The sequence below is a fragment of the Chaetodon trifascialis genome, chromosome 13, assembly GCF_039877785.1.
Source record: "Chaetodon trifascialis isolate fChaTrf1 chromosome 13, fChaTrf1.hap1, whole genome shotgun sequence".
NCBI classification, from domain to species: domain Eukaryota; kingdom Metazoa; phylum Chordata; class Actinopteri; order Chaetodontiformes; family Chaetodontidae; genus Chaetodon; species Chaetodon trifascialis.
The window spans coordinates 6,886,660-6,901,056 of record NC_092068.1 but is presented as its reverse complement, the minus strand read 5'-3'; the positions used below and the strand labels follow the sequence as shown (position 1 = coordinate 6,901,056).

Sequence of the window (14,397 nt, the reverse complement as noted above, 5' to 3'; positions counted from 1 at the left end):
ATGTAGTTATTCAAAGTGGAGGCGGCAGCGAGCCGTGTTGTGCATTCTGATGCCGTTTGAACGGGAGGTCACCTGTTGCGAGGCTGCTCGTAGGCTTTTATTCTGTGTTAACATGACCAGGTAGGGAGCAGGGGTTGCACCGGGCACTCTCTCATTCTGCTCCGCTGCAAATGGATATCCCATAAATCACATTAGCGTGGCCTATGAACGGACAGCCTGCCCTGTTTGTATAGAGGCTGGCTTCACTCAGTCCAGAGTGAAGAAATCTTTATCAGTACTATTAAGATTCCCAGAGCCTTGCCAGCACAATTACAAATACTCTAAGAGTTGATCCACTTGGGAGCTCAAACGTGCAAATGGAACGGCAGTCTGCCTGTTAGATTATGACACGTCTAGTATAGAAGTGAAGCAGACAAATATACCTTGGAGCTGAGCTCATGGAGTGTCCTAAACAGAAAGGGTTCCTCCAATGGGGAGCATGAATGTGCTAAGTGTGATCAAACTAGGATTAATCCTTTGGGGATTTCATGTTTCTTTGACCTGATGTGGCACTAGACAAAAGGTCAGGATCACCAGAATGATCCTTTGGGGGTCAAAACTTTTGATATCACGTCAATCTGACCAGTATTTTGCATTGGACAGACCCTGCCTCTGTAAAATGCTTTGGTCACAAACGGCCAATCAACAAATAGCTGCATCCTTTTGCCTGCCAGGAGGGAGACAAAAATGGAGATAAATGTAGGATTACACTACAAAAAAGAGGAAAAAAAGAAAAAGAAAAGGCTGAACCTTAAGGAGAAGCCTGAAAGAAGGACAGAAAAAGAACAGATAAAAGAGAGTTGGGAGTTCACAGACCGTGTAGTGAGTAAGACCCCTACTTTTACAGAACGATGTAATCCCGCTGGTCTAGGACTGAATCCCACCAAAATCTTCTCCGCTGTACCTCTACTGCTTGGTCTCCCTCTAAGCCTCCATTACAATATCAATACAGGTTTTACCATGCCGGATTGTGGACAGTATCTACTGCTTTTTTGCACATAATCCAATTCCCAGTTTTAGACATTGTAAAAATATATTTTTAGATATTTGATCTGTTATTACTATAATTTGACAGCATTATTCTAAAAATGATCTTCAGAAAGAAACAGAGGTGTTGCCTGGTGTGTACTGTACCTGTCTAAAACGTAGCCCAGCGCCTTCTGCCTGGTCCCAGAGTAGACAGAGGGGCTTTTCTCCCAGGCCACCAAGTTGGAAGCATCATGGAAAAGGTGGATGTTGACCAGATCAAAGGCACTGCGATGAAAGGACACAGTCTAAATGACCTTCTTCAAAAAAAAAAGCACATTTGCCAGTTTTCTAAATAAATTACTGTTTTTTAATGAACTAATCAACTTCATTAAGGTCACCCTATGTACTTAAATCAGAGTCTAGAATCAAAGTTGCTCATACAAAACTTGTATTGGACTATTACTTTACGGTTGACCTACAACTGAATGTGATGAGAATTCATCCCCAGAGAGGAAGAAAGATATCTGTGAATTAAGGCATTAGATGAGCCTTTAATTAAAAGAGCAACAATTAGACAATAACAAGCATTTTTTTTATCAATTCCAGACATTATCTGATGTTTCCCGATGGTAAGAAACACTTCTTGTTTAGGGGGATAAAACAGAACTAGAAGTGCAGATATCACCGTGAACAAACACTAATCTGCTTTCTTTCAGTTTGTCCTGTCAAGGAAAAGCAAGACAGCTCAATGTACAGTGATGAACACCTCCCTGCTGATCCTATCAATCTGGGCTGTTTTGTTAGCATGGTGTCAGGCAGGGTGACCCAGAGGAATTGGTCTTATCTCGAGGGGTTTTATTCCGCAGTGACATCCTGAACAAATGAATACATGCATGGCTTTAGCTATCTCTGTCTATTCTATCTCTGATCTGATCTCCCTATTCTTCACCAGCCCCTCTCTCTCTCTCTCTGCTGCTCTTGTCAAACGCCATGCCCCTATTAAATGCTTACTGTTTCAGCTCTTCATGTCAGCCTTATATTAGATTACAAGCCCCGTCTTCCCCCCTTCAGCCACCCCCTCCGCCTCCATCCCCCGCTCTGCACACTGGAAGCCAGCGTTAGTATTCATTCCGTACAGGTTCAATTGCATGTAATGTTTTTTGTCATCTGTCATATGAAACTGCTTGACTAACGTGATTACGTCTAATCAAATCCCTGCTCACTTCCGTGGCACACTGTCCGGAGAGGGTTCAGCTATGTAACTCACTCTTGGTCTGTGCTGTCTATGATAACCACACTGCGCACAGCCCACTGAGGCTTATGGGTAAAGCCAGACATGACTGACATGGTTAGATCTTCATTTCTAATCACGATACAGTAGTAATGACTGAGGGGAGAGCTGGGATGAGGTGGGATGTGTCATGGTAGGGACTTATTAATAAAACTTACCAGTCAGCCAGGGCCCATCGAGTTCTGATGAATCCCTTTCTGGACCACTTGCACTGCAAACAGAGAGACTCAATTTAGCATGACTTTGGGAAGGATTCGCCAGTCATCATGAGGCAAGTGAAGGCTATAATCAAGTGTGCATCATGCAGGAGCACGATTACTTTTTTTTTTTTTAACACTGTCACAATGTAAAATTTAGCTGAATTTCAATCCGAAACAATCCTGAAAATTCTGGGTTTGAAAGGGTTTTAACGAAAGGAAACGTTTGAATACAATTTGCTCACTTTGGGAATAAATACAAAGCACATAACTCAAGTACTGTGCTCGAGTACACTTTGGTGGCACTAAACTTAACTAGGTCCAGCTGATGCTACTTTATACTTCTACTTCACTACATTTCAGAGGGGATGATTACACTTTCACTCCTCTACATGTACAGTATCTGACAGCTACAGCGACAACTTATTTTGCACCTTAAATATGAAGCATTGTTACACTGTAGATTAACGTAGCTGACAGCATATAAAATAGGAAAAACAGCTTGAGCCATACATTAAAGTGCTGTTTACACATTCATACATAAATAATATCAAAACAATATAATTATAATAACACAGGCCATTCTGTACAGAGATTACTTGCGTTATTTAAATATATCAATATGCATACGGCCCTACTACTTTTACCTAAGTAAATCTGATCTGAGTACAGTATCAACTTCATAATCACTTGGCAACTACTGTAGGTTCATAATCAATCGTGTTTTTAAGTCATTATTCAGTCAAAAATGCAATGCAAATGCAAAGAATCCGAACTGTTTCTCACTTCATGAATTTGTCTGAACTTCCCCGCCAGTGGTTTTTGTAACACGCCTGATAAATAATCCAGAGGCATGTTTTATGAATGGCTTTAATACAGAGCCGATGGTGACAGTTGTACAACATACAGACGCACAGAGCTCAGTGTGTGAACACTGCAGACAGCTAGCATACATCTGCCTGATCAGCTCCCACCAGCCTCGAGTTAATTATCCAATCACAAGTCTAAAGATCTTTCTCAAACAGCACATGATTCACCATGAAGCTGGTTATTAAATGAGAGACAAATTGATGCTGCGAGTGTTCTCATTCTGAATAGATAAATAAGTCTCTTTCCTTCAGCCTCTCTTTTTCTGTCTGTCTCTCTCTGATATTCCTAATGGGGAGTTAACTGCAGTGATGAATAAACTAATTATGGGCCAGGTCACATAATTACAAATTGACTAATTTTATTTAAAAAACTCAGATGCAAATTAAAAGGCTAAGAGGTATTTGATTGCGTCTCACATCCTTCAATCTGCATTAGTACAAGATTAACTGTATCAAATTGAATTACATTAGCATAGTTGAATTAATCCATACTGCCTCGGCAGGATGTATGGGCCCAATTATAACTCACTGTCCCAATATTGTGACTTTGAATGCGGCAAATGGAATTAGATGTGAGTGTCACACTGCAGCATAGCAGACGGACCTCACACCTAACAAATTAAAACGATATGTTTTAAACAAACTGAGTGAGAATACACTGAAAAGATACAAAAAAGCAACAAGGACTTAAGTTCAGTACTCACACTGATGCGCTTATGTGCACAAAACCTACACACATATTCAAACGCATTGACTATGCTGCATAGAAAACCCATCACTGTACCATACTCCACGTGTTTGTTGATGTGAAGTTGAGGAAAGAGAGTGAGGAGGAGGATGATGAGGGACAAGATGAAGAGTGAGTGTTGGGGGGGGGGTTCCTCAGTGCCCATACAAGCTCTGACTGCAGCCAGAGACATTTAATCTCGATTTAATTTAAAGAGCCATTAACTACAATCGCAGCATTAAAATCCATCACTTCCTTGACACCCGGCCCCAGATTGCCCCATTTCCTCCACGTATGACTGATTGACCCCCTGCTTCATCGCTTGCTTATAAACACGCTCCCAGCACACAGACGGCCGTCCAAGTCGAGTGGAACAAGCATCTGCATCCCAGAAAGTTTAAAAAAAATACACTCTGCTATCTATTTCACCCAATTTAAGTGCTTTTATTTTGTATTTTGTTTAAATGATTATCTCACACAATGAATCAAAGTGCAGAAGAAGAAAAGTGTCTCTTTCTATTGGCTGACATGATGATATCATGATTTGGTTGCTGCAGCTGATATTGGAGCAGAAATGATGACACAGATGCTGTCCAGCCCCATTTAATCTCCTGCTGAAACATCATCATCATCGCCCCTCCTTCCCCTGACGACACACATGGACACACACGCACGCACACACAAACGAATTTAGCCAATATACTCTTTGCTATGTTATGTCACAGTTATTTAGAATAGGAGACACGCTTGGATTAAATGGATAGGTGACATGTAATCATATCGTATATCAGGTCTGGTGGCTATAAAAAGTCAGAAGGAGGGGAGGAGGGTGGGAGTCAAAGGGCAGCGGTAAAAGGTCACAAGGCTCGAGGTGACCTTGGCTGACCTTCCACAGGTCAGCGATGGCGTCTCCGCCCATGACAGTGATGAACGGCGGCTACACAGCGGGTCACATCCAGGGGTGTCGGGCAATACACATAGAGGCTGACCACAACACACACACACACACACACACACACACACACACACACACACACACACACACACACACACACAGAACGAGAGACAGACACAGGAAATGAGGGGGAAAAAGACAAGATGGGCTGATGGAGGGACGTAGAACCATCAGATTCACTGGAAACTGGAAACCACTGCATAAAACTCCCCAGCTGTGACCAATGGAAAATTACGCTCCTATAAAATGTCAGACGTGACACACATACACACACACATACACACACACATACACACACACACACACACACACACACACACACACACACACACACACACACACACACACACACACACACACACACACACACAAAGACGCAACACGTCTCTCAGTCCTTCTCCAAAACACCCTCCCGCCACAGTTTCCCAGTCCATCCCGTTTGATTCTCTGACCTTTCTTATATTTCAGCTCAAAGTCCGACCCTCATAAATAATATTAAGGCGGCCTGATGTTTGGGGGGGGGGGGGGGGTGATAGAAGAGTGCAGGGCAGGGAGGGGGGTGAGGAGGGGGTTACACAAAGGCCCTGTGACAGAAATGCACTGTGAGTAATAAGTAATACACACAAACACTGATTGATTTGAGCTCTGGTAGACAGTCACATTTATCTTTATTCCATCATCCAGGGGGGCCATCATATAAGAGAGGGGCCTCAGACTGGGTTTATATGACTGGACAGCACATGGACGTACGTACATACGTGTGTATGTGAGTGTGAGTGTGTGTGTGTGTGTGTGTGTGTGTGTGTGTGTGCTCGGATAAAGATGCACCCCATGTACAGACAGCAGTGTCTGTCACTGTCACCACTCGGATGCTGCAGGAAGCACAGCGCAGGAATGCCAATGGCTTTAAGGATTCACACTGTAAATTCAAGAAGACGAAAGCGCAGCGATAGATTTAAACAGCCAATCAGCAGCCTGAATTGGATCTTTACAGCAGAGTTCAGCTGTAAAATCAGGATAATCATTCTGAACCTTCTGCATGCAAAAAAATGAGCGTAGAAAGCCTTCGTTTAGCTTTCATTTCAACATTATCCCCTCGTTTATGAGCTCCCTGCTGTCTCATGGATCACGCCTGTCACGGAGAACAGCATCTGTGTCACAGGTGTCTTGTCTGGTGATAAATGCAGGGAGCATTTTACAAGCAATGCCAGTTTAAATGACTTCATCTCCTTAACGTACGCATTCCATCTATGAATCACGTGTGGTGTTTAAATCAGAGGAGAAAAACAGGAGGCGAGTTAACTTTCATCGGGGGCAGAACTTGAAGGTAATCACAGTCCCGTATCAGAGCTTACTACAGAGGGCACTAAAAGGGGATGAAAAGTCAATGCTTTTATGGACACGCTCATGGTGCCAAACAACAAATACAAACTCATATGGATGTTGATCTACAGCCTGTCTGCTATTTCTTTCCCTTCTCTCTCTTTTTTTTTTTCCTACGGCTGTGTAAAACAATCAATAGCAAGGGCACATTAAGGTCTGGGTCGTATACTTTATTTATATAAGGCAATGACAAATCCTTATGATGCAATGGTTTTTGGAGGCATGTATTACTGCGCCAAACAAATAAATATATTAATGCCCACTGGGGAGGTGGAAAGATTGACGGAACAACGGGAAACGACAAGCCGCCAAATCCATCACGGCGACCTTTCAAAAGAAATGCGCCCACAATTTTGTCCACTTCCTTCTTATTCAGCATTTCAATTAATGTCCCGGCTTCTCTCTCCTTCACTTACAGCTATAACTCAAGGTGGGATTACGGAAAGAAGCGATGTTTTGCATATGGAGGGGTTGTCACTTAAATCAGAATCAAACTGCTGTAGGGGCAGAGAGGGCCACAAGCAGGAAGTGTGAATGTTAAGTGATTTTGCCCAATATTTTATTTATGACACTGAGCTTTGCCACTCTGAAGAGCTGAAATGGAGAGCTATCGTGAGCGGGAGCTAGGTTAAATGAAAATGGATCTAATCAAAGCGTTAATTAATATTACTCAGAAAAAAAAGACTTCATATCTGATTGCTCTCTTCCCGCACTGCTTGGACATGAAGTAATGTGCAACAGAGCTGAAACAATTAGAAGATTAATTGATGACAAACAATTAACTATTTTAATGATGAAGAACTTGTTTACTTGTCACCGGCTTCTTATCTTAAGTATTTTCTCTTTGGGTTGTGGTCAAAAGGAGTGACTTGAACACCTTCAGTGCTGGGAAACTGTGGTGGACACTGACATAATTAAACGAATGGATAGCCTGACTCTGCACGTAGAACCTTGAGAAGATTTACAAATATGAACACACACACTTGATGCGCCTAAAGCGCCGCGCACCACTCCCGTGCAGTGAAATGGACTCTTTCATACACACAAACCAACACGCACACACCAGCATGATGTCATCAACAGCTCGCTCAGTGACACTTTATTGATGGTGGGCCGTAAAGGTAAGACACAAGCAGAGAAACACACACATCCGTCTCCACCTGAGCTGTCTGCTGTCACTCTCTAACCTTCCTCAGAGGATTCTGACAAACTGGATGAAGTTCACATACAAATGATTTTTTCTCTCTTTTTTTTTCAATGATTAGTTATGAGCATGTAAACAAGATACCTGCCCTCTGTGTCTTTTGTTGGAGTATCTTTGCACATTTGTTACAACAATTACTCGACACATGTGAGGCTGCATGATCCAAAACTGAGAGCTGGGACTCAAGCAACTGGTTTGGGACTCTGTGTGACGTCCTGTCCGGTCCAAGATCCCCGTGTAATAGGATTCCTCAAAGCTGCAGATGGATGGCAAATCTAGGCGGTTTCATCTACTAAAAGAGGGCATAAATCACCAGCGGAGGAAGCGGGGACGAGGCAGGGGTTATCACCAGTCTGCCTCCCTCATGAGAGCTTTGCATTAAAGCATTAGTGAAATTAATTCATCTTTCATAAGAGGTTTGAGCAGTATCTGTGATCTATGATAACAACCAATTTCTCACTACGGAGGGGCTGGAGGAGGGGGAGGAGGAGAAAAAAAAATACTCGGCGACCCTGATAGACTACACAAATCTGCTCTTTTTAAATGGGCTAACATTATCTGGAGTGCTGCTCTCTGGAGCATCATCCCAGATTCATATCCCAGCCGGGAAAGAGGCATAAATCAAGGGGCAAAACTTTTCTCATCTACCCCCCCCCCCACCAGCACCTCCTTTCTCCCTACATCACGCCCCTCATCCCTCTCGCGCTGTGCCACGCCAGGTTTGTTTTGTGGTTTTCTTTGCTCGTCCTGTTAAACACAGAACAATGCTTTTTGCTGTAATCATTTTAAACAGCTTTGCGCCTCAATCAGTGTAATTGGTTTTAGATCATCTCTGGAATGGGAAAGTGGGAAACCTGAGACGTGAAGCTGTTTGGGTGTGTGTGAATGGATGTGTTTGTGTGTATGTCTGCGGAGGCTCGGGGTGAGCAGGGTGGGGGAGTCCTGCAGTGTGTGAAAGAGACGGAAATTGGGGGGAAGTGTGTGAAGGGGCCGTATCCATCTGTTTTGCATATATTTGCAGAGGCGGCCGTCGGAGCATGGTTGACAGATGAGTGGGGAGTGCGGGGATGACACACGGGCGGTCGTGCTCTTTATTACTATATCAGCACAGCTATGCTCAGCGCTCAGCTCCCCTCTCATGGCACAGCACACCGAGAGCAGAAAAGCGAACACAGCGCAGTGAGCAGAGAATTGCTCGGCGGGACACGGCAGACACAACGAGGACTTTCTCTGTTTCATGATTTGAATTTTTTTTTTTTCCACTGATTTGTCTTGAAATCAACAATCCCTGGAGCAGAAAAAAGACTTCAGAAGAAACAGTAAAGAAAACATAGAAAATGAAATGGCTTTTGAAGAAGTAATCAAAAGTGGGGAAAAGGAAACCTCTTTTTTTGTGTAAATTATGATCTAAAGACTCGGTGGTTAAGGTTTTATTTATCTTATTCAGGGGGAAATCTCTCAAAATTCAATCATCCTTCTCATTATCTAAAACATTAAGGCAAAGCATACAGTATCTAACAATGTTCAGTTCAGCAGCTTTATTAAATCTGCATGCTGTATATGATGTGAAAGAGCCGTGTGTTCATTCGTTATGACACATCTCCACCTCTCATCAGGTGACACCACCACCACCACCATCAGTTTCAGTTTCTGACATTACCCACCTCAGGGAAGTAGTCCTGTGGAAACTTCTCCTTCTCCAGCGAGGGTGTGCTTTCTAGTGTGTCTGAGTAGGTTTCCTTCCCGACCACCTTCTTGAATTTCTTGGCTGAAGCGGAGATGGAGGGGAAGGCAGACAGACATGGGGGGGGGGGGGGGGGGGGGGGGGGGAGGTAGAGAAGCAGAGCAAGGAAAGAGAGACAGACAGTTTATTGTTACAAACAGGGTAGGTTAATTTGTGGAGACCCCATGTGTGAGTCTGAATCCCCTAATACAATTAGAGCTCACTGAGAGCCAGAGCAACTCAGGCTTCCTCAGACAACTGCACCACCTGCTGGTCAGAGTGAGGAACATCTGCATTCAGCCAGAGAGGTGAGTGTGAGAGGTCACGACGTGGCTGAAATGAAAATGCAAGCCTGTCCTTATTTGAATCAGGAGTCTAAGGATAGAGGGTGTTATGGTCTGCGTTAGTCTGCTGGGGCACGGTGCTGATTTGTGATTTTGGGCTACATAAATAAACTTGACACCTGGACAGCACCAATGTGACCACAAAGTCCACATTTAAGCTCACACACAAGCGTCGAGGGAGAAGGGGAGTCAATTCAAGGTGTAACAACAAAATCATATGACAATGTCAACGATGTCATTGCAATAATGAACAAATCTGATCCATTTTATTCTTCAGTTTAGCTGAATATGAAGGTCAGCTTATAAAAAAGACACTTTATTAAATTTATTTTATGCCTAATGAGGAAAATTATGTACAGAATGGCTACTTGCTTTTCTCAGCAAAGTGAAGTTTGTTTTTCTTCCAGTGTTGTTCAGCGTTGTTTTATACTGTGAACCCTGCTTGAATACTGTGCCGAGCTGGAAGGTCACTATTGACTGGTGCCACTTTGCTTTCAATCTGTACATCTGATTATCTCTAAAACCACCAGAAGAGCAAATGAAACGAAATTGTGACTCACTGGGACACTTGAATAGAACAGAGCCAGTGTTAATGCTGTTAGTAACATCTGTTCTTTTTCTACTGTGTCAAAAAGTCTGCTGTGGAAAAGGCCTTCGACAAAAAGATCAACAGAGCCGCTCGGTATGTACAGTAGTTTATGTCGTTCTGACCTGAAATCAAATCTTTAAATAGGTGTGTGTACATGAGGAGTGGTCCTCTTCCCTCGTGACCCCTCCCCTGCCTTCGCCCTGTCCTTCACTGGGGTAACTGGTGCTAATGCTGACTTGGGTCTAATAGGAAGCGAGGCGCCTCCACATCTATATCCCTTCTTTAATTAGCGTGGCCGCCGGACCCTGAGGCCCTCTGACACCGCAGGCTGATGAGACCGCCGTAACTGTCCAATAACCCGCCACACACCATTACTGTAGGCCTGAAATCTTATGAATTAAATCCTAATATTAATAAACATTACCATTCTGTCCCCCTCCCTTTACATTATCCTCAAAGCCAATCTTAGCCTGCTAGTTTTGATGGAAGCGGGAATAGCCTGCAAATGGTTGTGTGTGATATGCAGGGGTGGGATGAGGGGGCACGATGTGAGGCTTCCATTTCAAGACAGTGGTGATAATGTACATATGTGGGAAGTGTGTGTTGGAGGGGGCGCTCACCTTTGAAATCAAACTGGTGGATGTTTTTCAAAGACTCGTGGATAAAGTAGAAACTTCCGAGAGCCTGCAAGAGGAAAAGTGTTGGTGAGATTGGACAACAGAGCAGACTCATTTCTTTAGATTTATCACTTCAAAGATAAAGATTCTCTGCATGACAGAGGGGGTAAAACTCATACATCCCCCATTTTCCAAGAACCCTGCTCATAACCTTTTCACAATGTTGAGTGTGCAAAGGACTGACCTAACGTGAGAATGCTTGACTAATAAACTGGGCTTACAGCAGAGCCTCACTCTTTAACACACTCCAGAGCGCACTTCCCATAGCTCGGCTCAATGGGAAGCCACAAACACTACACACCATCAGCTACACAACAACAGGTGCAATGTGCTCTCAGTACAGTACGCTCGGCACAGTCTCTGGACGACCCATTCTCGGGCTCAGAGTCTTCTAATGTGGCGAGTCAACAATTTGAGCTTTCAAAGGACACATTCAGATGGACTTTTGAATGAGCAAAGATCAACTTCAATAGGCTTAAAATCTTAATTTTCCCTGTGAACAATCAGGAAACTTTCCCAGTCGGGGAACAAGCCAATCAAAGTCTGTGGGAAGAAGTGAGAGTCGTGCAGAGGGGGATTTGATGCGGTTCACAGTCCACTACACTGCTTTCTGTTGCCCTCTTTACATTTAGGGCAAATGGAGGCAAAGCTCAAGCTCAATCCTCTGTGTCTTTGAGATAGCAGACCTTTGGGTCGGGATAATTCTCCTTTCCGGCCTCAAAGAGAGAGGCAGACGGCGGTGAGTAACTTTTACTACAAAGAGCAGAGCGACCAAATTAAACATAAGTGAGTGCAGAGAAAAAAATAGAGAAAGACAATGAAAGATGGACAGAATACAGAGAGAGGCTGCGAGATGACTGATGATGGTCAGTAAGATTCTCATGTTCAGGTACAGGGAAAGAAAGAGGAGCGATGAAGTGAGGCTGGAGGGGTGTGATCAAAAGAAGGAGGAGACATCTGCAGAAGAAAAGGCTGTGGGCATGAAGACGGATTCAGTCTGGAGGGTTTTTCTGCCTTTTCCTATTGAGGCTGGGTGCAGACGCCTCTCTCCGGCACGCTGGGAGAGAGTTTGGGCCCGGCCTCTGCATTATTTATGAGCGCCGGCACATCTTGAGATTAAACATTTGCTGATTTGTCAAAAGCACAAACATGAGGTCCTGCCCATCTCCTTGACATATAAGTTCAGCCGACGGAAAACACTGTCGCACATTTAATTGATGAGAACAGCGGCTGGTGACCCGAACCCCCCGCCGCGCTCCCCTCCCTCGTTCCCTCTCCTGCTCTGACGGAGGACAGAGAGGAAGGGAAGAGGGAGGTGGGGGCGGCTGTATGAGAGGGGACGGCGGTGGGCGAAGGCAGGACTCAAGGTCACAGCTTCCCATTGCGAGAGGACGGCTTCCAGGAAGGCCCCCTGCACTTATTTGTGCTCACTCGTCTTTATGTTCTCTTTCACCTTAAAGTGCCAACAACAGACGCGGAGACAGAGATGGATAGGAAAACAGGCCGAGGGAGGGAAAACCGTGCTATTTGTCAAAACGGTGCCACTATGCTAACTGCTGCTGCTTGTGTGAATATTTCAGTGGGTAGTCAAGTGAAAATGACAATTTTGAAATATGACACGGTGGAAATTATGGAGAAAAAGGGGACATATTTCACTCGATTAGAAATTAAACTGCTGGAGCACAATTTCTCTGGAAAGCCGACGCACTACTGCTGAAACAAAAAGTCAATTAACCAATTTGTTGATGGGAAGAAAATCCAAGTTTCTTGATAAATAGCTTAGTGAGAAAAAATGTTAAAGATTCACTGGTTCCAGCTGCCTGAGGAGGAGACTTTCTGCAATCCTGTCAGTTAAGCATTGTAAATTTTGGGTTGTCACCTGGTGAACTCACAAAAAAAGCAACATAAAAATTTCACCTTGGCTCAAACAGTGATGGGCATGTTTCCCTACTTTTGGACTTTTGTCAAACTCTAGCAATCAATTAACTGGCAAAATATAGATTAATCGAGTGTCTGCAAAGAGCTAACTAAAGCAATAAACAACTAAACCCTTCACGTTAATTCCCAACAGCTGCTGTCTCCTTCAGTACAAGCTGATCCCTCTACAGGCCCTTGATGCCCAGGAGTACAAAAATAAAAAATAAAATTAATACGCCATCAAACAAATCGGCATTGAGTCAATTTTCAAATAAATGATAAACAACTATGCTTAAGTGGCTATCCGTGTAATCGCAAAAATCTACTTAACCCTCAACCCTAATAAATATTTATTTGACATCAGGGTTCAGAACCCAGCAGCTGCTCTGCTCTCTCTCCTCTCCTCTCCTCTCCTCTCCTCTCCTCTCCTCTCCTCTCCTCTCCTCTCCTCTCCTCTCCTCTCCTCTCCTCTGCCTGCCTCCTGCACTCTTCATGAAGAAGCTATTATATTAGCAGGGCGCAATTAATCCATTTGTCTCCTTACATGACAGCCTCAAAATATTCATTAGGGCCAGACTGCGCTGACAGGCCATGCTTATCTTTTACCAGTAGCTTTACAATGGCCTGTGTCAAACGTATGTTTGTCACGTCCCTCTTTATTGATTAGCTGCCAGATTCACTTGAAATAATTAAAAGTATATTTTACATATTTATAAACCCCACTGCCACCGCGGCTACTTAATTTTCCATTAGTAAAATGCACTCTATTAAGTGCACCGTGAGGGCCGCGGGGGAGGTAAGGGGAAATGAGTAATCACCATAATTGTAGACAGAAAGACAATAAGCACGCCATAAAAGCTGGGGTTTTATGACTCGTTCTGGCAATGCTATCTCTTATCACGGCTTGTATTGGCTACGGCGCTCGCAGATAAGGGCGCCGTGACACGACGGTGGCTGAACTCGCAGGCCGTGTGTGTCTGTGTGTATTTGTGTGTAGCTGACATTTCCAAAACCCCAGCAGACACAGGCTGAACAAGTCCCAATAGACTGGCCGGTGGAAAATAGAGACTTGAGAGCTGCAGTACATAGCCTGCATACTTTGCTCCGCTGAATGCTTTATCGATACCGAGGGCTGCAAAAATTAGTTCTGGCCGACGAAGAGAAGCAGGAATTCTGTGACCTCTGAATAGATTTTCTGCGTTTAATGTGAAAAATGAGCCATAAAGCAAACATAAAAGTAATAATTTTTCTTCAAGGTCTCACCTCCAATCTGTGCTAAAGGAGAGTGGCCAGTCCCGGGAGAGCTGACACACACACACTCCAGTGTCATCACAGTGTCACTGTACAACTTCCGAGGGTAATGTTCTGCTGTCCCCCAGACGCTGGCAGAGTGCAGGCATACGGCTTTGTGGAGCGTAGGGATGTGTGTCCAGTGAGGGTTTCAGTGGGGAAATAGATGATACACTCATGAAGCGCTTTAACGACAGAAGCTTACTCAGAAGATGTTAACAGT

General features: G+C 44.0%; 1 protein-coding gene across 2 annotated transcripts in view; it reads right to left on the bottom strand.

The window, feature by feature from the left end:
• Positions 1-14,397, bottom strand: part of LOC139341040 (inositol polyphosphate-5-phosphatase A) — a 129,203-nt gene that overhangs the window by 46,906 nt on the left and 67,900 nt on the right. For both annotated transcript variants that reach the window (XM_070977290.1, XM_070977289.1), the window contains exons 5-8: positions 10,911-10,974; positions 9,299-9,402; positions 2,458-2,510; positions 1,174-1,293 (exon numbers count right to left, since the gene is read on the bottom strand). In XM_070977290.1, the coding sequence (XP_070833391.1) occupies positions 1,174-1,293; positions 2,458-2,510; positions 9,299-9,402; positions 10,911-10,974 (341 nt within the window). The remainder of the gene's footprint in view (positions 1-1,173; positions 1,294-2,457; positions 2,511-9,298; positions 9,403-10,910; positions 10,975-14,397) is intronic.